Source organism: Enhydra lutris, unplaced genomic scaffold (assembly GCF_002288905.1).
Source record: "Enhydra lutris kenyoni isolate GAN:26980312 unplaced genomic scaffold, ASM228890v2 scaffoldscaffold10, whole genome shotgun sequence".
Taxonomy (NCBI): Eukaryota; Metazoa; Chordata; class Mammalia; order Carnivora; family Mustelidae; genus Enhydra; species Enhydra lutris.
In genome coordinates this window covers 35842273-35869998 of record NW_019154094.1, presented here as the reverse complement: position 1 = coordinate 35869998, position 27726 = coordinate 35842273, and the positions used below count along the sequence as shown (strand labels likewise).

The 27726-nt window shown below is 46.2% G+C and overlaps 1 protein-coding gene across 2 annotated transcripts in view; it reads right to left on the bottom strand.

Moving 5' to 3' along the window:
• LOC111144005 (inositol 1,4,5-trisphosphate receptor type 1) overlaps positions 1 to 27726 on the bottom strand; it is a 330013-nt gene that overhangs the window by 81192 nt on the left and 221095 nt on the right. For both annotated transcript variants that reach the window (XM_022498062.1, XM_022498063.1), the window contains exons 40-41: positions 26727 to 26859; positions 24438 to 24628 (exon numbers count right to left, since the gene is read on the bottom strand). In XM_022498062.1, coding sequence (XP_022353770.1) covers positions 24438 to 24628; positions 26727 to 26859 — 324 coding nt within the window. The remainder of the gene's footprint in view (positions 1 to 24437; positions 24629 to 26726; positions 26860 to 27726) is intronic.

The window sequence follows — 27726 nt, the reverse complement described above, 5'->3', positions numbered from 1 at the left end:
ACTGTTTGGCTGGAAAGAGAGTGGGAAGGACCCTCTCTCAGCCACTGGAACTCCTTGGAGCTGCAGGGCTACAAAGAGTATCTTTTGGAAACTAGCCCTTTAGTATGGCCCTCCACATTTTACAGAGGAGGAAACTGAGGCCTAAGGGGCCGAAACGACTTGCCAAGGCCACAGAGGATCTTTGTCTCCGACTGTGCAAACGAATCAACTTTTGACCATGCTGGGTTGTGGCTGGGTGACACGATGGCCCGAGGGCATGTTCTTGCCCTTGGTAACTGTCACGTGGACATAGTTTGCCCTCCTTGGGCTGCTTAAGCTGTAAAGAGACTCAGGGACTGAAGTCTTAGTTTAAGATAATAACGAAAGCATCCTTTAGGATCACTTGAAAATACTAAGGTATTGCTTCGTTCACCTGGCAGCCGCCCACTATGGCCGCTCGAGTCCTTGCAGAGAAGCGGAGCACGACTGATGACAAGCCCACCTGGCTTCTGAAATAAGAGGCACCTGAAGTTAGGGACTAGCAGACAGCGGCAGCTCTCCTAGTGACTGGCAGGCCCTGTGTGGGAGGGGGTGGGCCGACACTCCTTTCTTTAGGGTCAAGAGGTCACAGCGTCAATTATACTGCAGGCAAGGAGTCCTGGGAGAAGAATGGGAGACAGAAACCAGAAACCTGCTCCAGGTACTGCACACACACACCAGGGAAGGTGAGCACATAAGCACCTTCTTGAAAAGCCATCTTCCCTAGAGTTCACAGACTTAGGGGGCAAAGACAGACTTTGTACCCCAGAACACAGAGCCAGCCAACTTGCACCTGCAGGAACACAAGGTCTTTCTGGAGGAAGAAGCCCTTCATGGGCATCTTAACGTAAGAATGGGGGGGTGGCAGGCAGCAGAGGTGGACACGACCCAAGATGGAGCATGACAGGAGCAGGGGTGGTCTGGGGGCAGTAGTCCACAGTGCCACTAGGACAGCTTAGAGGCTTGGATCCTGCCCCACAGGAAAGTATTTCCACGCTGAGCATGGCCCACCCTCTAGAAGCCTTTGTGCTGGACCTGGAGGGAATCCAGAGAATGAGCTTTTCCATTTCACTGCCTAGTACTACATGACCCAACCACCACAGCCCATGACATTCACTCTGGTCACTTATCTGCTGCAAAATGAATTAAGTCCTCAGTCTGAGTCCAAGAATTTGAAAAATGTGACTGCCGAACAGTGCTCAATGCTTGAATTTCCAGTGGCTGACAGAAATTCCTCCCTAGAGTCTGATTTTTCTCTTTTCACTCTGCCTCTGAAACTCAAGGACATCACACTTGGCCTTGGGAGTCTCAGGGACTTGGGGAGACATCCCCAACCAGACCTTCCCAGCTTGAAGTGACTCTCTGTAGGTGTCAGAGGGACAGCGATGGCTACCCAGGCTACCCAAGGCTACCGGGGGAGTTCTCTTCCTGTACTGGTTAACTGAGCAGTCACCGTTTCCTGGGGACCCCTACTTCTATAAACTGTGTTACAGTGAATGCTCACTGAACACTGTCTATTTTCCAGGTACAGCCTAAATGCTTTACATATATTATTTCATTTAATCCTTGTAATGACCCCATGAGGTGTGTACTATTATTAACCCCGCCTTACAGATAAGGAAATTAAGGCTCAAGGAGGTTAAATAACTTGCCCAGGCCCACAGCCAGGAAATGGTGGTGGTGCCCCAGGACTCAGGCCCCACTTGTCTGCTGTCAGCCCATGCTTGTGATCTCTCTGCTTTGTTAAACACCTCTCATCTGAGCAAAGTTTGCCAACCTCTAAATACCTCCTGGCTTTTTATAATCCACCCCCCCCACCACACCCAGTCTCTCAGCTGCACAAACACAGACTCTTCTCACAGGAAAGAATAGCTCTGGTAGGTACTCATGTGAGGCCCAATGCACTTGTTCAGATGGGCTTCCGAATGAGCCCCTTCTGCCAGCTGGAGACTAGCCAGGGCTGGGGGTTACTTGTTAACAAGACCACTGTCACACAATGACAGCTATAGGTCGGGAGTCCTTGTCTTAGAAACCAAGGACAATAATCAAAACCCAGGATCGTGGACCATGAACTGGACGATAAACTACACATGGTTAGGCACAGCTGCTTGGAGAACCGGACATCTGGAAACCTCAGTTTCAGCCTTTGCTCCTCACTAAGCAGCCACGTGATCTTGGGCAATTTACTTAACAGCATTTATGCCCCCGGTTCCTTATCTGAAAAACGAGACTCTTACCACCTGCCTTGCCTGCATCACATGGAAGCTGGGGGCCCATCAAGGTTGCAGTTATGAAACATTACGTGTGAAAAACATTTCATTACTATGGGAACCTATTGAAATGTACGGTGTTGCTGTTATCTATCCATTCCCCCTTTCAAGGGAAAGGTATTAGAACGTAGGATATGTGGCTCAACCTGGGTGCTGGGTGTTCCATGATGACCAAAGTCTGGTGTCCACAAAACACCCAACGATAAACAATTCTAGCTGATACTGGCAGGTCAAGATAGTCTCTAAATGGACGGCAAAAACAGAGTGAATAGCAGTTCTCATAACTGTCACAACAAAGCGAGCTTAAAAAAAAAAACCAACCCAAATCCAGCTGGAATTTCACTAGAGAAGCCATTCAGATTGCTTTGTCATAAAGCAATATGTCATTGCTTTATGTCATAAAGACATAAACATAAATAATTTTGCTTCTGGTTCTCAAAGTTTAACTTAAGGCAGAATACAAGCTTGTGGTCAGACCCTCCTCACAGATAGTCCTGAAACATTCAACATGAACTATTTTTCCATTATTGTTTCTTTTATTTTCCACCATTCTTTAGAAGAAGTATGATGCAATGGAAGAGTCTAAGAATTAATAAATTGGGCATTAAGAATCAAACATTCCTCTGGTATAAATTATCACTCTAAGAAGGACATTTTTTTGCAAGGTTTGATGGGTTTTAACCAGTAGACATCTGGAACTTTCAGCTCACCAAGCTCTGTAAGGCTATCTCTAGCTTCGGTGAGTTTAGAGATAAACTTCAAAGCAGAAAAGAAAGAAAAGACAAAGCAAACCAAGTCTATGTTGGAAAGATACCCACATTTCAAGTTCATTCTTCTCAAAGAAAGTTCTCCCTGGGGGCGCCTGGGTGGCTCAGTGGGTTAAGCCCCTACCTTCCGCTCAGGTTATAGTCCCAGGGTCCTGGGATTGAGTTCCACATCGGGCTCTCTGCTCAGCAGGGGGTCTGCTCCCCCCCACTCCTGCCTGCCTCTCTGCCTACTTGTGATCTCTGTCAAATAAATAAAATCTTAAAAAAAAAAAAAAAAGAAAGAAAGAAAGAAAGTTCTCCCTGGTCTACACCATATAGCTACCTCCTGGGGACTTAGACACAAACACCCTATTTCAACGACTCTGCCATGCCAGAGCTGATGGAGGCCACCTTCTGGGTCACTGCCGCCTTCTAACGCCTGAGAGAAGAGGTGGAGGACGTGGAGATCCTCACTCAAATTATTCTGCTCACTGAGCTCCAAGTAAGGGCCTGAGTTCCAAGGTCAAGGCCAAAGCAGTGGCTTGTCATGACTTTTCCCAGGATGAATTAATTTGAGTATTAGCAAGCAGTAAAGTCCAACCTGTTCTATAAGAACCACTTTTCTCCTAGGATGGAAAGCTTACCTCTCCTTTTTCATCTCCCAGCACCTACAGGAATCAGCAGCTGTGGATAAAGTCTGCCCTATTTGGTAAGCAGGCTGGTTTCTCCTCAGTGTGGATCAAAACACTAACACTTTTTCACATATTCATCAATAACAACCAACAATCTGTACTTCCTAAGAAAAATAATTTTAAGGTATTATCTTACAAAGTCGCTGTATGTGTAGGTAAACTATAAGCAAACATCTCTAGGAATATTTAAAAGTAAAATCAAACAGATTTCAGAAAGGCAGGTCAGGGATCCTTCTGGAGGAAACAGGAACAAGACATTAAGACGACTCCAAACTTTCTCTGGGTTCAATGCCCAAACCACCATATGGATGCCAAAAGTCAGCATCTTTTGTTGGTGTGGACTGGCAGCTGTCTCTTTCAGCCGAAGATGGAAGAGAAAAACAGAAAGCCTTCAGAGAAAAGCAAAGATGACCATGGAATGTGAAGTTGTTTCAGCCCTCAGCATTGCCTGACGTCGCAGGGGACTATGGGAGGGACATCCTTGGGACTCTTCCTCACATGTAAGAAGGCACTGTGGTTGCTCTTCATATCAGCAGGAGGCTTAGACAAAGGAAAGGTGGTACAGAGCAAAGGAGACTTGGATTGGACCCCAGAAAGGCCTTTTGTTAAAGCACTCAGGGAGGTGTTAGAAGCTCCGTCTATGGACATCGACTCAACTATGGAAGAGGATGCAGGACAGCCTCCAGTACGTGTCTGGGGCTGCAGTAGGTGCACGCCAGCCTCTGACGGTGCCCTCCAGAGCTCATTCTATGACTCAATGAAAAGTAACTTCTGGCGGTTAGGGTGAAACTCTCAGGTCCCATGTCGCCTGCCCACAGACTTGCCATGGGGGACACACAAGGCTTCTCAGCAAGCTTTGACCTGCATAAAGGCTGCAAAGAGGTGTGTGGAAAACTCTATCACCAAAAATCCCAGCCATGCATCCACACGAGAGAGCACGGGGCGCTGAGGTAGAGTTTGCCTGCTCCTTCCCACTTCACCTGGGAGTTCAATCTGTGCTACCGAGAAAAGGGACTAACACAGGAGCTGGAAGGGAAGAACTCTGATCTTTGGTCTTACTTCCATTCTGTGTTCTGTGGGCAATTAATCAACAGGGACCGAATTTTCCTGCCCTAAAAGTTATGAGGTTCTACAGGGCATCCAACATGAGCTCTGCATCAATGTCAAGAACAATCCTTTGCACACCCATTTCCTGTGGTTGCACAGACAGTGGCAGGGGGTTGGAGAAAGGGCTCTGTATCCTACAGCCTTAGTAAGGGAGAAGTGGATGGGCAGGGGGCACTGAGGAGCTGGGTGTGTTTGGACAGGTCATTTATTAATGAGCGGCCTCCCTTTCCTCACCTGTAATGGAGGGGAGTGGAGGGTAAGTGCCTCCAGTGAGGCCTGTGGGATGCAGTAGAGGAGGTAACACGGGGGAAGCCCAGCAGAGGCCTCGCACCTGGTAGGTATTTTATACCAGCCACCTTCTCCTCCCTGCTCTCAGCAAACCTATGACAAATCCACTCGACCATAAAATCCAAAGAATAGATATACTCTGGCCTGCTGGGGACAAGGACACTGCCTGGCAAAAAGCAAACCATCAACCAAAGCGAGTGCCTTCCTGACGGAGGTCCCACAGTCACCCTCAGTCCTCTGCTCAATTCCACCAACTCTCAGGGGACAGCCCCCCAGGGACCCCAAAGGAAAAGCTCCAGGACTTGCATCTCCCAACCTCACAGGCCCATTTCACCAGGTACTGGCCCATCAGGGAGCTTCCCTGTAGCCACCAAGAACATCCTCGGGATGGGGCAGTAGAACGTCCAGATGGCCAGACGGACGGAGAGGGGGGGATGAAATTTCACAGCTCTCATCAGTGTAAGTGCTGCTTAACATATGATGGCTCTGGCATCAGCACCATGGATGCAAGCAGGACATGGCCCAAGCCAACTTGGTGCCCTTTAGAAGCAATGACTAGGGGTTGGCAGTCAGGTCACCTGATGACAAGCGTATTACTGGGGTCCAGCCACCATTTCATTCCTGCTCCCCCCACTGCTATGCTTCCGCCGCCTTGGCCTCGCTCTCAGCTGTGGCAAGAGGCCCAGCCATGCCAGCCTGTCTGTCTGTCTGAACACGCCCGCTCTCTGCTCGGCCGCTCTCTTCTAATCTGTTAGGTTTGTGCCTAAATGGCACCTCCTTAGAGAAGCCTTCCTGACCATCCTACGTGGGTTCTCCTAAACCCTCTGTGTCCTGGTTGTTTCCTTCCTCATCCTTCTCCCAGGGTGTTATTTAACTCATATACTAGCCACCTCTGCCACTAGACTGTGAGCTCCTAGAGGGCAGGGCCCGGCCTGATCTTATCCCGAACTCTATCTTGGCCAATTCATATAATGCCTGGCACCCACCAGGTGCTCAACACGTATTTGCTGTCTTGGTGAATACACGGTAATCCTGAAGGAGGCTTAGTTCCCAAAACCTTAAACTGAACCAAGATGTGCATCATGGCAGATAAAGTTTAACTCAGTAACCCGAAGATCCCCATCTGTGAAGGCCCCACGTGCTACCAAATGAGACAGTGAAACACGCCAAGGACCAGGTGAAGGTGGCCGGGGTGGCCTTCTCGCCTCTCAGAGGTTCGCACACATGCCTCCGTGATGGGCTCAGGCTGGCTGGAGATCCATAATCCATCTAGTTAACTGTTAACCACTCTGGCCTCACTGACACCTGCATTATTAACTATGGGGCACCGAGGACAATCATTTGTGAGCCTCACATCTCAGAACCTGGCTCACTCCTGGACATGAGAACTACCCGGGCTCTGGGCTAAACAGTTTGTGGGCTTATGTTGCAAGGAGGCTAATAAAAACACATTTCTCAAACACCGTATGGTGAGGGCAACTGAAATACATCCTCCTCAAATGCAAATTTTTTTTTTTTTTTTTTAAAGTCCGAATGCAAAGGACACAAGTGGCTTGAAGACGTTAGACGGTTTATAGGACTAGCCCGGTCAGTGTCTGGGCCATGTCAATGGGTAGTTTAAAACCCAGCCATGGCAAAGTGATAGAAATAGCAGGAGAGCCTCTGCCAGTCTCAAAAAGGGAACCCTTAGGAAATTTAAGTGGATATATATTTCCCAGTGAAAAGAAGGGTCGTGGCAGACGTCTCAAAGCCAGCTGTGAATGTCAGTTAGGTCGTGGGGCCCAGGCTCCATGCTCGTGGACGAGGTATCTTTCCTATCCCCAAATCAGGATTCAAAAAGCTGGCAGTTTCTAATGAGAAAATATTTTCAACCATGAAGTTAACTCTGCTGGAAGAGCTCCAAAGGGAAAGTCCCTCCAGTTACTCGGAGGGGAAAAAAAAATTACCTTCTTGGTCTGGAATCTGGGGATATTTTATGCAGATGTCTCTAACAGAAGTTAATAAGGGGAAGTCAGCTTGCCTTTGATTATTCAAACAGGCTACTGCTATTAAGAGTTGCACAACTCTTGGGCAAGGCAGGGGTGGGTTTTGGCTTCTTTTTTTTTTTAAGCCTGTCCTCCTGGGAACTGCTTTTTCTTTTCTAAGAACATTTCATGAAAACTTCCCTACTCACATCTTTTCGATACCTCTGCTCTGGTGGGAGTGTGGATGGTAATGCAGGCCCATCTCAGAAGGCTCTGTGGTGGGCACTCCTGGGGGCTGCCACAGGGAACTTCTCTGAATGGCAGTTCCACTTCCCTGCTGAGAACTGGGTAGAGGAGCCACAATGGCCCCCACCATATTTTTCTTTCTTTCTTTCTTTTCTTTTCTTTCTTTTTTTTTTTGGTGCAGGCTGAATTATTTCAACCTACAACCTACAGGTACCAGAAATTGCCCAAGCTCCAGGAATTATCACTGTGGGACAAACACATTCTCTTGCTTTCCTGTGGTTCTATTTTATAATGTGCTAGGTGAGACAGGAGACATCTGCCCAGGGCAAGAGCACACAGGAGGATATAGGGAAATACAAACAGCCCTTCTTCTTTGGGGCAGAGCAACATTCCTACGACTGACAGTGGAATCCACCCCGTTTAGGGGCAATCCAACAGGGAAGAGTAAGCTTCTATTGGGTGAGATTAAAGGCTTCTGGGATTGGTCCCTATAATGGAGGGGCTGGGTAATTAAAAAAAAAAAAAATCATGGGAAAAGAAATAGGGGAGGGTGAACATAATATACCTTAACAGAAACTCTTCTGATGTCCTGGAGCTCCACAATGGGGGGGGGAGGAGGGGAGAGGAAAAATATTCTGTTTCCGGAGACAGCTCCAAGAATCATGAGTAGGTGTGAGAAACAAGGAAGCTTATAGATTAGAAAGAAAGAAAGACGAAAGAAAGAAAAGGGGGGAAAGGAAGGAGTCAGGGAAGGGGGGTAGTGAGATCTCTGAGAGACAGGGGAATTAAAGAACACCATGGCAACTAGTCTGTCCACCTACCCCGACCGCCCACCCACAGCCAGATTCTTTGCTGACGCACTTGAGAACAAGCTGGTTCCTACCAGCTCAGGAAGGTGAGCAAACCCAGAGAGCTCATTAAATCCCTTCTCAGCGACTCTTGTCTGCCTGCAGATAGTGAGCAAGGAGGATATAAATAGAAGTTATATAACATCTCTTTGTTGATTCCTGTGCTTACCAAAAAAAATGCAGCATGACCTTGTTTTTTCTGAAGCATTTTCCTCGGCCTACTGGTTGGGGACTTTAATCAAGTTAGGGATCATCTTAAAGTTTAAACAGCAGGATATAGATTTCCAAGTTAAGGGTGCTCAGGACAAATCAGCCAAGCTTGGAACCCTCACGGTCAGGTCTTGCTCAGGTATACAAAAATATCCAATATATATATATCAATCTTTAGGAATTGTATAGCTTCTTCCTAGAACACTTTCTGATCATGCTAGGGGTAATATTAATTCCCAAGAGCCAAGAACCATTAATAAAATGGCTTCTTGGATTTTCTAAAGGAGAACAGAGCATGTAAAAAAAAAATATATATGTATATATGTGTGTGTGTGTGTGTGTGTGTATATATATATTTAAAGCCAACTGATGGCTTCTAAATGCCACCAGGCATAATCAGCACTCCTTTTCTCTCTTAAAAGGCAAGACATTAAGAGTCCAATAGACTAAAAAGGACTCCTCCTCAGAGACGCCTTCAAAAGTCAGCATTGCAGTGAGACACAAACATGCCCTGAACCCCAGCCCAACCTGGCCAGGTCTCCAGTGTCCACTGGGGCTGCGTTCTGAACAGACTGCCCCTTGGGCACCTTGGCGCGGAGGAACTGAATAGGAGACGTGCTTGCAGGACGCGCTGCAGAGCTCCGTGACTCGGATACCTCGTCTAACCTGTTGATGCCATAGAACTCTTTTAGAAACTGTTGCCATGGGAACTTGCCCCTCTCAGGCATTTGTCAAGAAATGTCACAGGTGCTGGAGAATTCAGTGCCCTAGGTCTCGGAGAGCTTTCTTAGAGTCGGAAGTGCAGCTTCAACCAAGAGGACTGTGAAACCTGTGACGGGAGGGTTTTGAACACAAACATCTTGGAAGGGGTTCATCACAGAGGGTATGGGGGGGGGGGGGGGGTGGCTGTGCTAGGAGAGCCTGAGAGTATATACAGGCCCCACTCAGCATTTAAATTCCATACACAGTGTTCTTAATGCAGCGCCTCAGCTAAACAAAGAGCCTGCAGGTCTCTAGGTAGCTCGGATAGTTACCCCAGCAAGAGACGCAGTGCCTGTCATCCCTAGCAGGGGCTTTCCTTTCCCATCAGAACTGGAGGGTGGGCAACAACACAGTCGTGCCCAGACTCAGGCAGGACAAGCGCCCATGTCCCTTGGTGACCCCCTAGTCTGGGGACGGTGACTGCAGTGCCTCTGCCCATCTCTTGGCTGAATTCCATCAGCCTCCTGCCTTCTCCTTTTGTAAATTCCTGCCAGAAAAACAGGCTCTACCTTCTACAGTATGAACAGTGCAGATCTGGTAGGAACCAACACATCTCCATGTCCCGACGCAGCAATGTTGCCAGGTAACAAATGTAGAAATATACTCGGAAGACTGTATGTGACAATACACAACCCCCGCGCCGCAGCTGATAACCGAGGGAGTGTTAAAACACCATGTTCTCTTAACACTCGGGCTTGTGGTGTGAAAATAAAATTAAACGGGATACTTCCTCTTGTAAATATAAGACAGGCATACAACTCACACATGCATCCACTAATTGGAAATAGTAGAGGGGTTTGCGACAGCCATCTGCAGTGCACTCTGGCTTTCCCTCCCCACTCTCCCCGCCAGCATGAATTCCAGAAAACTCCAAGACACATAACTAAGCAGGAGCCCTTTTAATGTCAGGGACGAGTTCACCTCTGACCAGGGAAAGCGACTCAGTGAAGGACACCAGTGGAAACTACAGAAAAGCTCATATGTTATTATGAAACTCACCATTGTGCAGATTGGTGGGATGACTTTGAAAACTCGGGGTAGAACCAAGCAGGGATTCCTTGCCTCCTGGATGAAATAACCAATGCTTCCTGGCCCCAGCCCCAACAGTATCAACACAGACGCTGCTCTCCAGGGTGCACAGCCCCTCAGTGAAAATGGAGCACCGAGTTAACTCCCTGGCATGGGACCCTGCCATCTCCAAGGCTTTCTGGCAGGGTAGAGAGGTGAGAAGATGTTTGAGAGGAAGACTTGGGTTCAAATCTCAGCTTTGCTAATTGGGTGACTTTGGGTAAGAGCTCTGGCTCTTGGGACTCCTGAGGGGCTCAGTGGGTTAAGCGTCTACCTTGGCCTCTGGTCATGATCTCAGGGTCCTGGGATTGAGTCCTGCATTGGGCTCCTTGGTCAGTGTAGAGCCTGCTTCTCCTTCTACCTGCTGCTCCTCCTGCTTGTGCACATGTTCTCTCTCTCTCTCTCTCTCTCTCAAAAATAAATAAAATTTTGAAAATTTTTTAAAAAATTTGTCAGAGAGAGAGAGAAAGCAAGCACATAACAAGCAGTCAGGAGTGGCAGGGAAACTGACACGGGACTCGATCCCAGGACCAGAGATCATGACCTGAGCCAAAGGCAGACGCTTAACTGATTGAACCTCCCAGGTGCCCGAACTCTGGGTCTTCTGAGCTTCCCCTTCCTCCTCTGTAACTGGAGCTATCCGATCTAGCCCAGATAAAGTACATAACAGCACCATGCACAGCTCCTGCCCTAGAATGGGAACTCTTCCTTTTTATTCCCCCCAAAATGAATATTCTTCAACTAACCAAAGACTCAAATATGGGGAGAATTCAGTGTACTGAGCCTCTCTGTGCAAAATGAGTAAAAATTGAGCGCTAACATGCCTCACATTATGCCAGAGGGCATGTGCTTCTTCCTTCGATGCAAGTAAAACCCCCAAATTGTTAATAATGTCATCCAAACTTTCATAGAAGCCCTAATTAAACGAGCCGCCTCTGTCTCCACAGAGAGGAAGTTATGCAAGCGAGTTTCCTCATCATTAACTTTCGTAGACCTGGGAACTTGGAGCTTGCTGGAGGTGAGGCAGCACGTACGGCACTTGAGAGTTTTTATTTGGCAAACAAGACAGCAAGCCTGAAAGAGAAAGACTTTCACGGTTTCCTTCTCTGTCGTTCACAGGCCAATATTATAACCAAAGCACAGACACCAGCCACATGAACTGTCTTGTGCTGTATTCGGAAGGCATCGCACTCTCCACAAAGAGTCCATCCGCCAAAAGACCAAGCGAGATGAAGCCACAAATACCACTTTGCCTGATCAACAGAGGCCAGGTCCTCGAAAGGGGTCCATAGCCCTTTCTTGGTTCCCAGCCAGGGAGGGGATGTGGGCCACCTTTGTGCCAAGGAAATTAATGGAGTCTTCTCAGACTTCTTATATGGGGAGGCAGCAACGCAGAGGGCTGAGACCTCAGGCTGTGGCAGGAAATAAACCCGGACACAATTACCAGCTAGCTCAGTGACCCTGAGCAAGTAACTTGACCTCCTGGATCCTTTATTTCCCCTTTAACAAAAAAAGGGTCATGGCAGCACCGACCCACACAGGATCACCATAAAGACTAAATGAGATCATGCAGAGAAGACCTGTGGCCTCACTCCTGAAACACGAACATTCAGATTCTGGTCTTCATTATTCCTAACACTGCAGTTATTAAGAAGAAGAAGAAATAGACCCCGAGTGCTCCTGGCACCATAAGGATAATCCTCCAAATTCACATGATGTATTGCCCGTGAACTCAGCTAAACTTAACTCCCTTCCACCCCTAAAGAAGGGGGGCCCTTTATAGTTGTTACAACCACTAACCACAAATTTTCATATCCTAATACTTTTATTCAAAAAAGGACAATAAGGCTAGAGTATTACGATGGCCACAGAGGGTCAGAACTTGTATTCCTTCAGTGAATGCTTAGAATATTTAATGAGCACCCACCAGGGTGCCGATGCTGAGGAGTGAGACAGAGGCTGGATCCTGGGAGAAATTACATTCCTGGGGGGGCGAGCAGAGAGAAAAATGTACAACCAAAAAGTAACCATGAGCAATTACAATGTGTCAAGCAGCCTGCTGAGCTGAGCATTTTCCATACATCTCATCTAGTTCTCAGAAGGACCCTACAGGGTAGGATTCTCTCCACTGATACGTTTTGTACAGACCGAGTTCCCTTCACCTCACACACACGGGGACTTTTCTACGGAACTTGGGGTTGAAGACAAACTTGGTTTCTGTTCCCTCGGGTCCTACACTGAACCTCCACTTCAAGGGCAGTGACTGCTCTAGTGAATGAACAGCCCAGACATGGGGATCACTACTCCTCTGCCTCAGGGGATCAAGACAAAGTTTCCAGAACAGGAGACATTTCAGACAGGGCTTGGGAAGTATTCCAGGCAGAGGGAAACAGGGCCTGTCCCACACGGAGCAGAGGCATCTGAGTACACAGAAGGGACTGGCAAAGGAACAGATGCGGCTGCAGGACAAGAGAGTAGCAGTGTGGGTAGGGAAACCCAGGCAGGGCCAGACCATGCAGGGCGCCACTGGATTTCATCATAGTGGCAGTGAACTCCAGCATCTGCATTAGGCTGTTGAGACAGGAAATGAGGGGCGCCTCCGTGGATCAGTTGTTAAGCGTCTGTCTTCAGCTCAGGTCATGATCCCACGGTCCTGGGATCGAGTCCCGTGTCAGTCTCCCTGTTCAGCAGGAAGCCTGCTTCTCCCTCTCCCTGCTTGTGTTCCTGCTCTCTCTGTTTCTCTCTGTGTGTCAAATAAATAAATAAAACCTTAAAAAAAAAAAAAGACAGGAAATGAAGTGGTCAAGTTTCTGTTTGGGGGATATCACTGACAGCAGCATGGAAGTAGGAAATGCCCAGAGGCTGGGAGGCCTCTAAGAGGCTATCCCAGTTATCCAGGTGAGAAAGAATCAGGCTCAGAACTCAGACAGTCCCATGCTGGCAGGCGGTATAGCATGGTGGTCAGTAGTAGGAATTCTGAAGCCGGAGTGCCTCATTTCAAACCCCAGCTCCCCTGACCCTAGTGGGGCCAATATCGTCATGTCATTTAACCTCAAGGTGCCAACTGTCTGGCTCATTACAAGTCCTAACTGACCATTAAATTACTGGGAGGTGGAGTGGACACTGAATGAGCTCCTGATGAATAGCAGAAGAGGAAAGAGGCCAGAGACATCCAGGTATCTCCCCTGGGGAAAGGAGGGCTGCTGGTGAGCCCGTTGGCCAGCGCGTGGAATACAAGAGGGCAAATGGGGCAGAGCAGCAGGGGTGACAGGTGCACCCGAGGTCATCCTAACCTAGAATTAACACAGGTAGGGATGCCAACAGAGATTTGAACAGAAATCTAGAAATCAGCAAAGGGGTGGAGTCAGGAGCTACACCTTTGGGAGTTGCGGGCATGAACGGTAGCTGGAAGCCATGGGAGTAGATGAGGTCACCCAGGAAGTTTGGAGAAAAAGACAAACAGGCTGGAGCCCAGGCTCCAACATTTCAGACGTTTTAATGTTAACTAAATGCCCCGAGGCCAGTAGGAAACCTTTGTAGGAGGTACAGAAATAGCAGAGCACTGGGCCATAAAGAAGTGACTAATTTAAAATGTGGTGGTCTGAGGCAGGATGGTCAGAGAGGGCTTACAGATGAAAAACCTGCAATCCCAGGTATCTGGACTCTTGAGCCACAAGGCCAAATCCCCACAGGAAAGAGCTGCTTTAGTCTGCATTCCAGATCTGTGTTGAAAGGGGACAAACAGGGGTAGTGGAATATATCTGAATAGAGACAGTGAAGGAAAAAGATCACCTCTAGGAAAAAAAAGTCTTCTAAAACACAATCCCAATGCCCCTGCAGACCATTACCCGCCCTGGGAGGGGGAAAAAAAAAAAAGAAAGAAAGGAAAGAAAAAGTAGAAACCTCTCTTTCTCTGAATTCCTATTTATTAGGCGAATGAGTGGCCAAAATATCTTGGGACTTAGCATATGGGTCATCTGGTGAATATTTACTAAAAACCCATTGTTGCATACCGGAAAATGAAGAGCACAGAACAAAGAGGAAAAGACATGGTTCTTTCCCTCCCACAGATTAATATTTAGATAGTGAAGATTCAACAAGCATAGGAGTTGGCAGAGATTTCCATAAAGGGCCAAATGGTAAATATTCTAGGCTTTGCAGGCTATACAGTCTCTGTTGCAACTATTCAACTCTGCCCTCATGGCATGAAAGCAGCCAGAGATAATACTAAAGGAATAAGCATGGCTGTGTTCCAATAAAACTTTATTTACAAAAGCAGGCCATAGACTGGATTTGACCTACTGGCTATAGTTTGCCAAGCCCTGGACTAACACATCACAAGCCAACCGAGGAGACTGTGGTGTCAGCCGGGAAGTTGGTAAGCAGCATTCCCTCCTTAGAAGTCACTAAGGAAAGTGAGGAAGAGCACAGACCTCTGGCTAGCCCTAAAGGAAGAGAAAGAAAGAAGGAAAATCTGGGCTTGTTGCGGATTTAATAGGATAAAATGAAATGATGTTTCAAGATATAATGTTTTCCAAGTCTTCTCTGACATTTTTTTCTGCTCTTTAAAGACCACGGAAAACCTGAGAATTCCTTTGAAGACACCTCTTAGATACCAACTCCTGCTTCTAGGTTTTGCACAAGGGAAAGAGATAAACATTCTGCTTCCAAAGATCTCTCAATAACCCCTGATAAATTCAGTCTTCTCATGGAAGGCCAGAAGAACAGATATATGGATCTGCCCGCTTCTGCCTAAATTGTTGGTTTTACTATTCAGGAAAAAAGAAAAATAATACTGGGTCTCCAATTCCTTTAAAATCATGAGCCAGGGTGCAACTCAACAGGACTGTGCTTCTCATACCCAAATGAGGACAAGCCACAAACATATGTGCTGACAAGTCCTGCAGTCATTTCTTGCCCCGAACTACAAAACGAAGCCAAGAGGCACATGCCTTCTCCAGTGCTCACCATCGCTTGGAGAGATGCCATGACCAGGATTGTGCTGTGTGAGGGGTCACTTTCCTTTTTTAGGAGAGTCATTCATGTCTTATGTTCCCAAGCATGGTAACCATCTTTAAATGTTGAGTTTCTATCAAAACCTGAATTTTGGGGGCGTGGGTGGATTAGTCAGTGAAGTGTCTGCCTCGGTCTCAGGTCATGATCCCAGGGTCCTGGGATCAAGTCCCACATCCAGCTCCCTCCTCTGTAGGGACCCTGCTTCTCCCTCTGCCTGCCAATCCCCCTGTTTGTGCTCCCTCTCTCTCTGACAAATAAATAAAATCTTAAAAAATGCAATGAATTTTGGGGCGCCTGGGTGGCTCAGTGGGTTAAAGCCTCTGCCTTCGGCTCAGGTCATGATCCCAGAGTCCTGGGATCGAAAAAAATAAAAAAAAAAAAATGCAATGAATTTTGAGACCAAAAATCTTAAAAGACATTTGTTCGGTGACACACCAGTTTCTTGGGAATGGAGAAGAATGGTAAAAGGGTAAGGTACATATGTCAAAGTAATTATTAGACCCCCCCCCCCCCCCCCGGCAAAACCAAAAAAGGGAAGGAAAGTAAAGACCTGGGTCAGGGAGCACTTAAAACCACAGAGTAAAGACCTGGGTCAGGGAGCACTTAAAACCACAGAGTGACTGGACTGGACTCTGCCCTTCACTTTCCGCCTCACCCAGAATGTCTGTCACTATAAGTAACAAGTGCTCAAGGCACAGAAGTTCCAACCTTCTGGACCACTAACATCATTTCAAATATATCATCAGTGGGATTTAGGTGAACTGAGGATGAAAACAAGGTAAAATAGAGCATCTCCTAGGCCCACTGGATCATAAACCACTAGACAGAAGCAAAAGCTTAGAATTCAACTTCTTGAGAAGAAACCTATTTTAAAAAATGAAGTCTATTTTTAAAAAAGATTTGTTATTTGAGAGGGAGCGTGAACACGAGAGTGCGGGGGTGGGAGGAGGAGAGATTGAATCTCAAGGAAACTCCCCAATATGCGTGGAGCTGAATCCCACGACCCTGAGATCATGACCTGAGCCAAAATCAAGAGTCAGGACCTCAACCAACTGAGCCTTCAGGTGCCCCTGAAGTCCATTTTCTAAATAAAAAACATTTATTCATAAAAATAATCACCAATTTTGAGATCTTTCTACAACCGTGGCAACTGCATGAGGCACCTTCTGTGAGTCACCTTATCTAACTCTCCCGTGAGCCCTGTGAGGGGGACATTGCCACTGTCCCGCGCTCCAGTTGGCTACCATGCTGACAGAGGTCAAGGACTTTACCGCAGGTGCTCAAGAGGGACGTGGCAGAAACAGTGCTCGAACCCGGATCTTCCTCATTCCAAACGACCAGTCCCCGTGACAGCAGCTCATAGGTGTGCAGTGTCTACTGGGGCAGGCGCTTCACCCCTATGTCCCGCTGTTTTATCCTTCCAACAGCTCCATGAGGAAGGGACTTAGTTTTTCTAACTCTTATTTTACAGATGAGAAAGCTGAGAGTTTCAAAGCATCCTGAGAGGGTCCAAGGTCACCCTACTCACCACGGGCAGGGCTGGGATTCCAACACAGGTGTTTCCCCTCTAGAGGCCAAGCGCCTACCTACGTCATAGGCTTCCCTTCTAGGTGGTGTCCCCAAAGTCTCTGACCCTTTGCCACCAACTCTCAAAGGAAGCCGTTCAGACCCTTCCTAGCTTTAACTGAAGGGCTGAGCGTCCAGGGAAGCCTTCTGGGGAGAAGCCACCTGCCTCCCTCTTATTTCAATTCCAATGGCTCCCAAACCCCCCACACTGGGGTGGGAGGTGGGGTGCAGAGCAGTCTTCAGACTGCAGCAGGCCACACTCATTTCCCATATGGATAAAACCTGAGGTCAGAAAACACCACTCAGAAATGACTCATTTCTCTCTTCCCTGCCAAAAACAACACCCTTTTACGTAACTTGCTCACACACCAATCTCCTCCTCCTTCTAAGGGTGAGTGTCCTGTCAAACCAAGGCTGCTCTTCCTCACAAACCCGCCTTCCGTTTCCAGCAAACGCAAATCAGAGCACCCTCTCTGGCTCCATATCTCTGCGAACCGGGGTCAGAGGCAACCAGACCAACATGTTTCTCCGACGTGCTCTTCTGGTGACTTCTTCTGGAAGGGGTGGGAGAATGCTTATCTAATACTGGCTCTTGGGCTGATTTCTTAAGCCAAACCAAAAAAAAAAAAAAAAAAAAGTGTGTTGTGGGGAAAAGGTCCCAAGGACTAGGGATCTCTCTAGGATGAATTTGCAAGCCAGTTTCCGGATGGAGCACTTCTCACATTTTCCATCTCCAGCTGTGTACGTGCAGAAAAGAAAGCCCTTTCTGGGTGTGTCTGTAGGCTAGACTTGGCATAGGAATAGCTGTGGGCAACCATTTGATACATCAAATTCACTGTGCTTCTGCAACCGGAAGCAATTAGTCCAAAAAAATTTTGTGTTATGTCTGTCCCTTTCATTTGCTATGAGGATCTCTATGGTCCTGTCAACACATACATCTCTGAACATCTGTATTTCCTAAAAAAAAAAAAAACCAAAAAACCAAAACACAAGATAATGTCCAAAGATATACCTTACTCCCCTCCTCTTCTCCAGGTGAGGACAGCCTCTACTCTCCTGCAGGGAATAGGAAGCAGAGGGAACTTCCCCCGGGTACTGGTGGGAACGTCTCCGGAGGAAGGAACACAGAAGTTGGCAAGGACTCGAAGGAGGGATATGCAAGTGCTGTAAGGCTTGCTGAGCCTGCGTGTGCCAAAAATTAATTCATAAGCAAATGCTTATTTTATAGTTTTCCACTTGCTACAAAACACCAAGCAGAAAGGAAAGATTCCTTCTGAGGGCTGGCAGGAAGGGGGTGAAACCAGAGTGGGGAGGAAAAGCAGGGGTTGCTCAAAGTGAAGCTCGATTCTATGGCTGGGCAGCGTGTCAGTACCCCTTGCAGAGCCCAAGGGCGGTGGTATCATCTCCTTGTTCCTATAAGCAGAGGATTCGGTCACCATGAAGTCCAAGCTGCTGCGATGGCACCCAGGGAGGAGGACTTTTGGAGGTTAGATCTACCTCAGATAAGCCAAGGCACAGATGGAAGATGCTAGAAGACTTGAGGGCACTGTCGCTAGGATCCCATTATGCCAGGCTGGGAAATATCCTAAATTTGGCTTCCTGTCATTTCAGGGCTTTAGGTGCTGATGTGACAGATAACAGGGTTGCAGAGTAAGGGAGCAAACTCCCTCCGTGAGGGTCCCTAGCAAGCACTACGTGTCTTTATTTTTGGATTCCCATAATTGAATCATCCAAGGTCTGCGCAGTGAAATTCATAACTTTTGGAGAGCTACAGGCCCCAGTGACTTTATCCTCAGGACTAGGCTGAATATTCACAGATCGCTCCAAAGAGGAACAACATGAGCGTTACTTCTGCAAGATGGGATTGAATTTTCTGGGAAAACAAAGCTCCCAGGACAGACAACGGTGTTTCCCTCTTTTTGAAACTTTAGCACTCATCTCAGGGGTCAAAATGGTAGATGCTCAATCAATTATAATGAGGGGCGGAGCCAGTCTCCAAACCTGTCCATCCCCCCATAATTCCCTACTTTTATGCATATACCCTCCTCTCAACCAGAGGTGGTTTTTCTCCCCTCCCTCTGAAGTTGGGCTGACCTGTGACTGCCTTTGACCAAAAGAATATGGCAGAAGTGACATTCTAGTAATCCCCCTCAGCCCAGGACTTAAAAGGATTTGTAGCCTCCACTCTCTGCTTCTTCAAACACTACTTAGAACCCAACCACCATGCTCTAAGAATTCCAAGTGACATGGAAAGTCCATGTGGAGGAGAACCGTGGCAATCTGGGTGGCAGCCCTCACTGAGTTCCCAGCTGAGAGCCAACACCAAGCGCCACAGCCACACAGGTGGCCACCACAGCCGATGACCCAACTGAGCCCGTGCCAAGATCACAAGGAGCAGAAGAGCTGCCCAGCTGAGCCAAAGCCCCCAGAATGTGACAGGTGTCAGAATGGCCACTGCTTCAAGCCACACCAGGCGGAGGGTGCTGCTAAGCAATGGAACTAAAATGGGAGGGGGGGTGAGAAGCGGGAGGAGATAAGAGGCACACGCTATTTGGTCTAGTTCTGTAGCTCTGAGTGAGTCAGAGCCCCCATGGAGCTTCAGTCTCCTCATGGCTACGATGGGGGCCACACGTGGCTGGCACAGCTCCTAGCACAACTGGACACTCAAATGAGACAGCTGAGTGGAAGGACTTCATCAACAGCAAGTGTCCGAGCCCAGGGAGAATGGATGCTAGACCTGCTGTCTGCTCTACTGAGCTCCGCAGCCATGGACCCATCCCTGGCCCACCGAGACCTCTGTCTCTGAAGATAACAAGGACTGACCTTGTAGGAAGGAGCAAGTCATCTTTCTTTATAAAGCACCTACTATTCTTCCTCTGGTCATTACCATCATCCCACAGAATGAAGCCATCACAGGCAAGGAGGTGTTCATAGAGCCAAGCTGCTCTGGTTCCACTCTTGGCTCGGCTACCTATTGACTATATGATCTGGGGCAAGTTCCTTAGTGATTTTTCACTTTAGTATCCTCCTTGGTAAAAAGCAGTAATTACAGCACCTGCCTCCTCTAGAGAGTGTGGGGATTAAATAAGATGATACAAGACACACACTGGAGCACAGTTCCTGGCTCACAGTTAGCACTTAATTGGCCATTATCGTCATCATTATGTTTTTACTTTTTAAAAAAAAACTTTTAAAAACTTTTTTACAAAAAGTTTTTACTTTTGTTATATAGTTATACAGTAAAACTGACTTTTTTGGGTATACAGTTCCACAGATTTTTCACAGATGGATAGACTCTTATGGCCACCACCAAAAGCAGGACAAACAATGGCGTCATCACACAAAAAACTCCCTTGTGCTAGGCCGTTACAGTCCAATTGTCCCCTCATCCCTAATCCTGGCAAACACTGATATGTCCTTCATGGCTACAGTCTTGTCCTTTTGAGAATGTCATATAATCAGAAGCACACAGTATGTCTCCTTTTGAGATTGGCTCCTTCTACTCAGCATAATGCCTCTGAGTTGCATCCAAGCCACTGTATTTATCAATACTTTGCTCTTTTTTATTGCTGAGAGATATTCCATTGTATGGCTCACCTGGAGTTTGTCCAATCATCATAGTTTTAATAATTATTTTCACAAGCCAAGGGAAACTTCAGAAATGGAACCAGCCAACCATCGCTACCAGGTCCTAGGAATTCCTGGGAAAACATCCAGTAACTGTTTGAAAGTTCTGATTCATACCGACAAGGGTCCCAGAGGTCCATACTTGTGCCTCACACTCAACAGAACAGGAACAAAAACCCAGGAATAACTTCCTTAATCCCACACAGACCCAGACTGGAAGGTCAGTCTCATTGTCCTTCTTCATGTAAAGCATGTCCCAGATCCTAGGATGAGGTACTCATAAGCAGAAGGGTCCTTCTGTAGCCCTCTTCCTGGATAGGCAACATGGTTTTAGAAGCCTGTAGCCCTTCATGCTTCTCTGTGATCGCCCCTTCTACCGCCTGTCACTAAGCAACAATCCTCTATGGGAGCCCACCTGACCTGAGACCAATTTCCCTTCCTAAGACCATAACAGGACAATCTGACCAGGAAGTGATAATGGGCACAGAGTTCCGGCTGGAACTGACCCTGCCTTTAATGGATTACAGCATTTCAGCAATCATTAATAGTCACAAAGGCAGCTTTAACTCAACTCAGACTCACTTCCCAGCTGGTCATGCACTACTTCAGACCAGCTTCTCTAAAGCAGGATGAAATTTTACATCACTCTCCCTTGGGCTTCAAGGTTCCTGTCCTTAACTGGCTCCATACACAAGCTGAGTTCCCGTCATTTTCTCCAGAGAAAGAGAAGCTTGGGGCCAAGGGAGATCTCACCATTCAACTCTGGGCTAGAATGAATTTTCCTGGAACCACAGGTCTCTACTGAAGCAGTGCCTACATTCCCCCCTCCACCCTCTGAGGTCACCGAAGGGGTGTGGGGTAGGGGGGACCAGAGACAGGGAGAAAGAAAGAGCGAGCACACGTGCCCTCAGTGCTATGTCCTCCCACCCTGGCTCACCACTCAGGGCACGCTGGCTGCCTTAAGAGAAAAACCTCTCCACTCCCTATGAGGCTGAACTACTGGAACTCTATTGTGGCATTTCATCTGGTGCCTGAGCATATGAGTAATAAATGTGTGAAAACATGAAACTAATATTCATAATTACTTTACAAGATAAAGAACTTGAAGGAAAAACAGCTTCTGTGTGCCTTGCCATCACCATCAGGGGTACACTGTGAAAAACACGGCATCCTGCCAGAACCTCAGACTTCATCTTGCCAGCCAGCCTTAGCGCCGGCGGTCCTCAGCCCCCGCGAGTCCTTTCCATGCTTCATTATTCCTTAATTAATGGTGCCTTCACGCGTCTCATCATCCAGACTCTTTAAAGCCTCAAAGAGCCAAGTGGGACCTCTGACCTTCTCATCTCCAACATCCGTTGAGGCGCCATTTTGGCCAATGTTTATGAACTATCAACGGGTGTAGGCTCTAGCCTCAAGCAGGGAGTGTTAGAGAGTCTGCACTCATGATAGCCTGTCCCTGACCCTCTTGGACCCCTAGGTTCAGTATCTCTTTTTCTCCTCATTTTTTCTTTTCTACTGAGGTATAACTTACATACAATAAAGTATACCAATTTCTACTGTATGCGTCACTGAGTTTGAAACAGGTAGGTACCCATGAAACCATAAATACCTCCAGCACCCCCAAAAGTTCCCCTGGGCCCCTCCTAGAAAATATCTTCTCCCAAATTATGGCCAATTTTATCACAGAATTATTTTCAGTTTAGGTTCTCATTAGCTCTCCCCTAAATTACTGCTAATTAGCTTTTAATTACTGGGATGCCTCCTTCTGGACCTTACTTTCCTTAACTCATCTGTCCTACACTGCCAGATTTATAGCCCTAAATTGCAGCTCCACAGCCCTTTGAAGGCCTGCCCTGCTATTGTGTACAAACTCTCCCGCTGCCAGTCCCCATTCACTGCCCTACTCCGGCTCCGCTCAGTCCGAGGCACCCCATTCCTGTTCTGCCAGCACCCTTACCACTCTTGCACTTCCTGGGCTTCCTCTTCTCTCCCAAGCAGCACAATGCAGCCGCCCCATGCTGCAGATCCGTACCCAGTTTCCACCTTTCAGATCCACAGCCATCATTCAAAACCAATCTCATCAAAAAACCTTCCATGGACTCCTCACACCGATGTTACTTCTTTCTTGGTGGTTCCACATTATCATTGTTACCTTTTGGATGGCATTACCATTAACCTTGAGACAGAGCTTCCTACGTGCATGTGTTTACATTCTTATATTCTTGCTGGACTTTTCAATTTCTTGAAGACCAGGCTTCTAGGATTCTAGGATTTCTCTAATTACTAAAGCTTTAAAAGAAAACTGGGAAGTGGAAGGAATAATGTACTGTTTCCCACTTCTTTAATCAACAAAGAAGAAAAAAATTGTCATCTGCTATCAAAATCTTTTCATTAAAGCAAAGACACTGGAGACGACATAATACCAGAAATAAAATGGCAAGATGGACCTTCAAACTGAATACATGTGATTTATGAAAAACTCACCACACTGCCTTCATTTTTCATACTTGGCTATGCCTAGAGAAAATTCTCAGAGACCAACTGGCTCCTCTTTCTAGAAACCACGGCCTTATAGTCCCTACTAAAGCACTGTGTACCTACAGGGTGCTCGATAAACGTTTAGTTCAAATGATCTAGTCACTGGAAATCCTGTGGCTGAAAGACATGGAATGTCTGAGCATGGCTTCTGTTCTGACACGGTAGCGGGTGGGCCACATCTTAATGATGAGAAGGACCACAGGATCCATTCGTGCTCACGGTCAGACTCTCATGTGACAAAATCAAACAGCCATCCCAATGTGTCATGGCTCTGGCGCCAAAGCGATGACTCGGGCATGAAGTGGACTCTGCCACCAGCAGAAGTCTCCACTGAGGGCAGTGCCTAACAATGAACTTCACAAGTGTGTGTGAGGGCCAGCTGGGATTGAAGTGCGAGAAGGCAGGGCCCTCACGGGCGGCTGTGCAGCTCGTGTAAGGGGCAGGGCGCCTGGGAGAGGGAGCACTGAGAAATGTAACCTGACCCAGGGCAAACCTACCCACAGGAACCTAGCTAGCCTCTTCTCGTCTACACTGAGATCCATGACTCCATTCATCCAGATTCTGAATTTAAGTTCGGGCCCGAGAATTTAATGTCAAGTCAAATATACACATCAGGGTGAATGAAGTTTATGATGTGTTAATTACATCTCAATCAAGCTTATCGAAATGTAGGTGTGCCCACACAGACAGCTAAGTAAACCCTTATTCAAGACCTGACAAAGAGGGAAGATTGCATGAAGAACAGGATGAGAAAATATTTAAAGAAATATATTCAATTGGCATTTTGAAATGAAAATTATAAACATATTCTTAAATTCACTAAAATTGCTTCATGAAGGACTTCTGACAAGAATTCTTTCAAGCTTTTATTACTGTTTTAAAATATATATCCTATCTGGCTACCAAAAAAAATCATCTATGCATCTTTGACTAATCTAGCCTGACTCTTCCCTATTAGTTCAAATTGGTGTTATTAGTTCAAGTGGTTTTATCGAACTTTTCACTTGAAAGGTAGAGAAATTGATACCGAGCAGTAACTGCAGTGTCTATAGATAGAAAAATTAAATCTAAACAGCACACACAGCCCAAACTCCTTTTTGGTCATCCTCTGAGGGGGACTGTCTATGATCTGGGATAAAAACTGTAAGTATACTTCATTCAATCACTCATTGCACAAACATTTATGGACTTCCCACCATGCCCCAGATCTTGGATCGATTTTCTTTGCACATCCTCAGCAGTTTATCAGCTTTCAAATGTAACTCATGTCTTGAAACCAATTCTGAATTATGACTGAAAGACCGAGGAAGATACCAGTAGAATTTGCTTCTCATAAGCACAGAATTTTGTGCTCTAGGAATGAGCCGTCCATCATAGAAAGAGCCTTGGTACCACCCAGGTGCCTGGCTCTCAAAACAGATTCTCTTCCCTCTCAGTAGGGATGTCACACAGCAGCAAGCTGCCTTCTTACCTGTATGGTGGTGTTGCCTCCTTCCAGGAGGGCGATGGCCAAGAGAATGCTTTCATGAAACACTCGGTCACTGGATGCGTTCATGATGAGGTCAATGACCAGATTGGAGGCACCCTCCTTGTCGAGGTGGCACTGAACCTCAGCCAGGCTCATCTCACCCCTGCTCGTGGAACTGGACCCAGAGCCTCCCCCTAGGAGGATGGAACATTGCTCCTATTAACCACAATCAGAGCATGTACTGCATACTTACTATGTAACAACATTTAATGCACTGAACGGTTTAACAGTATTAGCTCCTTCCAATTAGTATTAGAACCTTCTTAAGGACCCCACAAAGAAGATACTAATTATTAGCACAGAGATGAAGTCACTTGTCTTTGAGGAGGACACCAGCTTGTAAGAGAGATGATATTTCAATGCAGGTAGGTAAGATGAGGAATGATGTATTTCCAGCAAAAGACCCACAGCCATCCAGCCAAGACGCTCCCTGACATTAAAATACAATGACTTGGTGAAGAATTATTAAAAAACAACTTTTGAGTTCAAGAAACAAACCCAACTTATACATGTCTTAGAACACTCCTAAAAAAATACAGCCTATAACAATCACTTTAGCCCTGTTTCTAAGAAACCCACTCTTGCCCCAAACTCAACCTTTCACATAATTTATCTGTTCATTCATTCATTCAATAAATAGTTACTCAGTGCTTGGCATGGAGCCAAGAACTGGGGCTGGAGAGTGAAAACAGATGAAATTCCTATCCCCACTGAGCTTGAGATGACATGAATAAAGTTAAGCAGATAGGGCCTAGGTCGTTTAGTGGAATGGATTCCAACTGTGTTTACAAAGTGCCTACATAATAACTTGCCTTGCATTACTATTGGCAACAACGGAAACATTAATGTACATGGGGACATGGACCGATTGATTTCAGAGAGAAGAAAATCATCTGCCAGTCCTTCTCCACAGACCTCAATTCAAACGCCACCTCCTTTGCACTGCTTGTTTTGACTACCTAGATCCATTATATCCATAAAGCAGAGTAGAAATTGGGTTGTGTCTCTTCTCTCTTATAGCTTTTTAAAGCAGAAACAGTCTCTGATGCATTTCTAAAACACTCTCATAAGGCCTACCCAGGGCTTCACATATTTTGTGGAATGACCCCACTACAGAAGGTAAAGAGAAATAGTTTTGAGATATTATGCGAGGAACTTCTTGAGAAATCCCTTGAGAATTCAAATTGCAGATGAAATGCTAAGGTCCTGTTCCTGGGGTACTCTGAGACCTATCTTCACCAAAGCTGTACAGTCCCATGAAGTGAGGTGTGCTCCAAGTTTTCGTTTGGTGAAAAACTCAAAATCCCTTCCCAGAAACGGCTAGGATAACTGCATTAATCACAGAGTATTCTGGTTCTACCTACAGCATGTCCCCAAAACCTACAGTGCGTAACAGTCATCATTATAGACAAGGAATCAGTCAACTCACATCTGTGCTTCCAGTGAGCACTGCACTCCTGCCCCCACCCCGCACCGGCTTAAAACCAAAACCAACACCCACAGTTGAGTTCAGCGTTCTTCCAACTTTTGCCTGTAACTGTGTTTACAATGTTTTGCAACCTCTTTGAGGATTTTTTTAAAGCAATTTTATAGGGACTTTTCTTTCTTTCTTTCCTTTTTTTTTTTTTTTTTTAAGGTAAACTCCCTTAAGATTTTGGGAGGGACACAGCATAGGCATTAGAATTAGATATACTTAGGTTCAAATTATAGAAGTCACTAACAATCTTCCATTTTCTTTCTCTTAAAAAGGGCTAACAAGAGTGCCTGCTATAAAATGGGGTACCTGGAGGAGCAAACAAGAAGGGCAAATGCTTGGGAGAGCCCTTGGCACTCGGTAGGTGTATAATCATTATTACACGCCTTTTATTATTATAAAAAAAAAAAAGTGAGAAGCTTTCACCATCCTTACTGCTAACACCATTGTTATTTAATGGGAAGAATGAATCCTCATGAGCACAAGAAAATGGGCAGTAAAATCCTTGAGTCGTTCAAAAATCATCCAGAGGGTTGCTGTACTAGAAAGGGGGGCAAAAGACTTAGCCAACATCTAACTGCAGGGAAATATTTTTAGATATCACTTTGATGGTAGACCAAAGACAAAACAAGTTGCTAGAAAACACACTTGCCACCCAAATTCATCTGTTAGTTTCAACCTGTTAAGGAGAAACATACAGCTCTCATGTGGCACACTCAATTCACACGTGCAGCTAATTAGCACACCACACAGCCTACCTCCTCCCCCAGGCTTGCTGGGTCCTCCTGGTGACAGCGGGCCATTGCCAAAGCTGGTGAGGCTTTCTCTTCTTCCTGAAGGTCTGATGTTTCCATAGTAACGGTTGACCAAAATTTGCCTGAGCGCCTCACCCTTAATTTAAACAGGATAATGAAATCAGGTTCTGAATTTAATGCATAACTGAGCTACTAATACTCAAAAAACATGGGGGTACTCAGTTATAATTGGCTCAGTTTCACTCTGAAAAAATAAATTATTAATAAAAGCACTTGGAAACTCTGAAGTTAACTTCTTCAATATTTTCTCAGGAAAGCACATCATTAAAAAAAAGCAGCAATCTAGAATATTAAATATCTGAAGTTTCTCTCTCTCAGTGATAAACACAGAACATTAATTTTGAAGGGCAACTAACAATAACAAAAACAAAAAAGTCCCTTTGGGGTAAGCCAATAAAACGCAGACAAAATGAGAATTTTACAGGTCACCTTTCACACAGCAATATGAAAATGTTACCCCAGACATAGGGTTTATTCCCAGTATTGTAAGAAAATAATAAGATATAAAAGTAATACTGCATGATTTAATGAGCTGAAAGTAAGCCTTTCTTATAGAAATAGTCAATGGGTCGAGTGGTGAAGAAAAAATAATGCTATAGGAAATAATGTAGGGGCAGATATCAGACATGCCAATCAAAAAATAAGCACCATGAATGAAATGAGTTTGACATTTGCTTTGAAATAATAAGGGAGGCCAAGAGGTACGGATACAGATGAGATGAGAGCGACCACGAGTTGATAGTCGTTGAAGCCAAGTTAGGCATGTGCATTCTCGGGTTCTCCCAACTCTTCTGGTTCTTCTCATATATATTTGAACATTTCCATAATACTGTGTTTTAAAAAATATAACTATCAAAGGAACCTTGGACAGAAGACAGAACAACTCTCTCCCACAACTCCAACCAAATAAATAAATAAATAAATAAACAAACCCATGATTTGT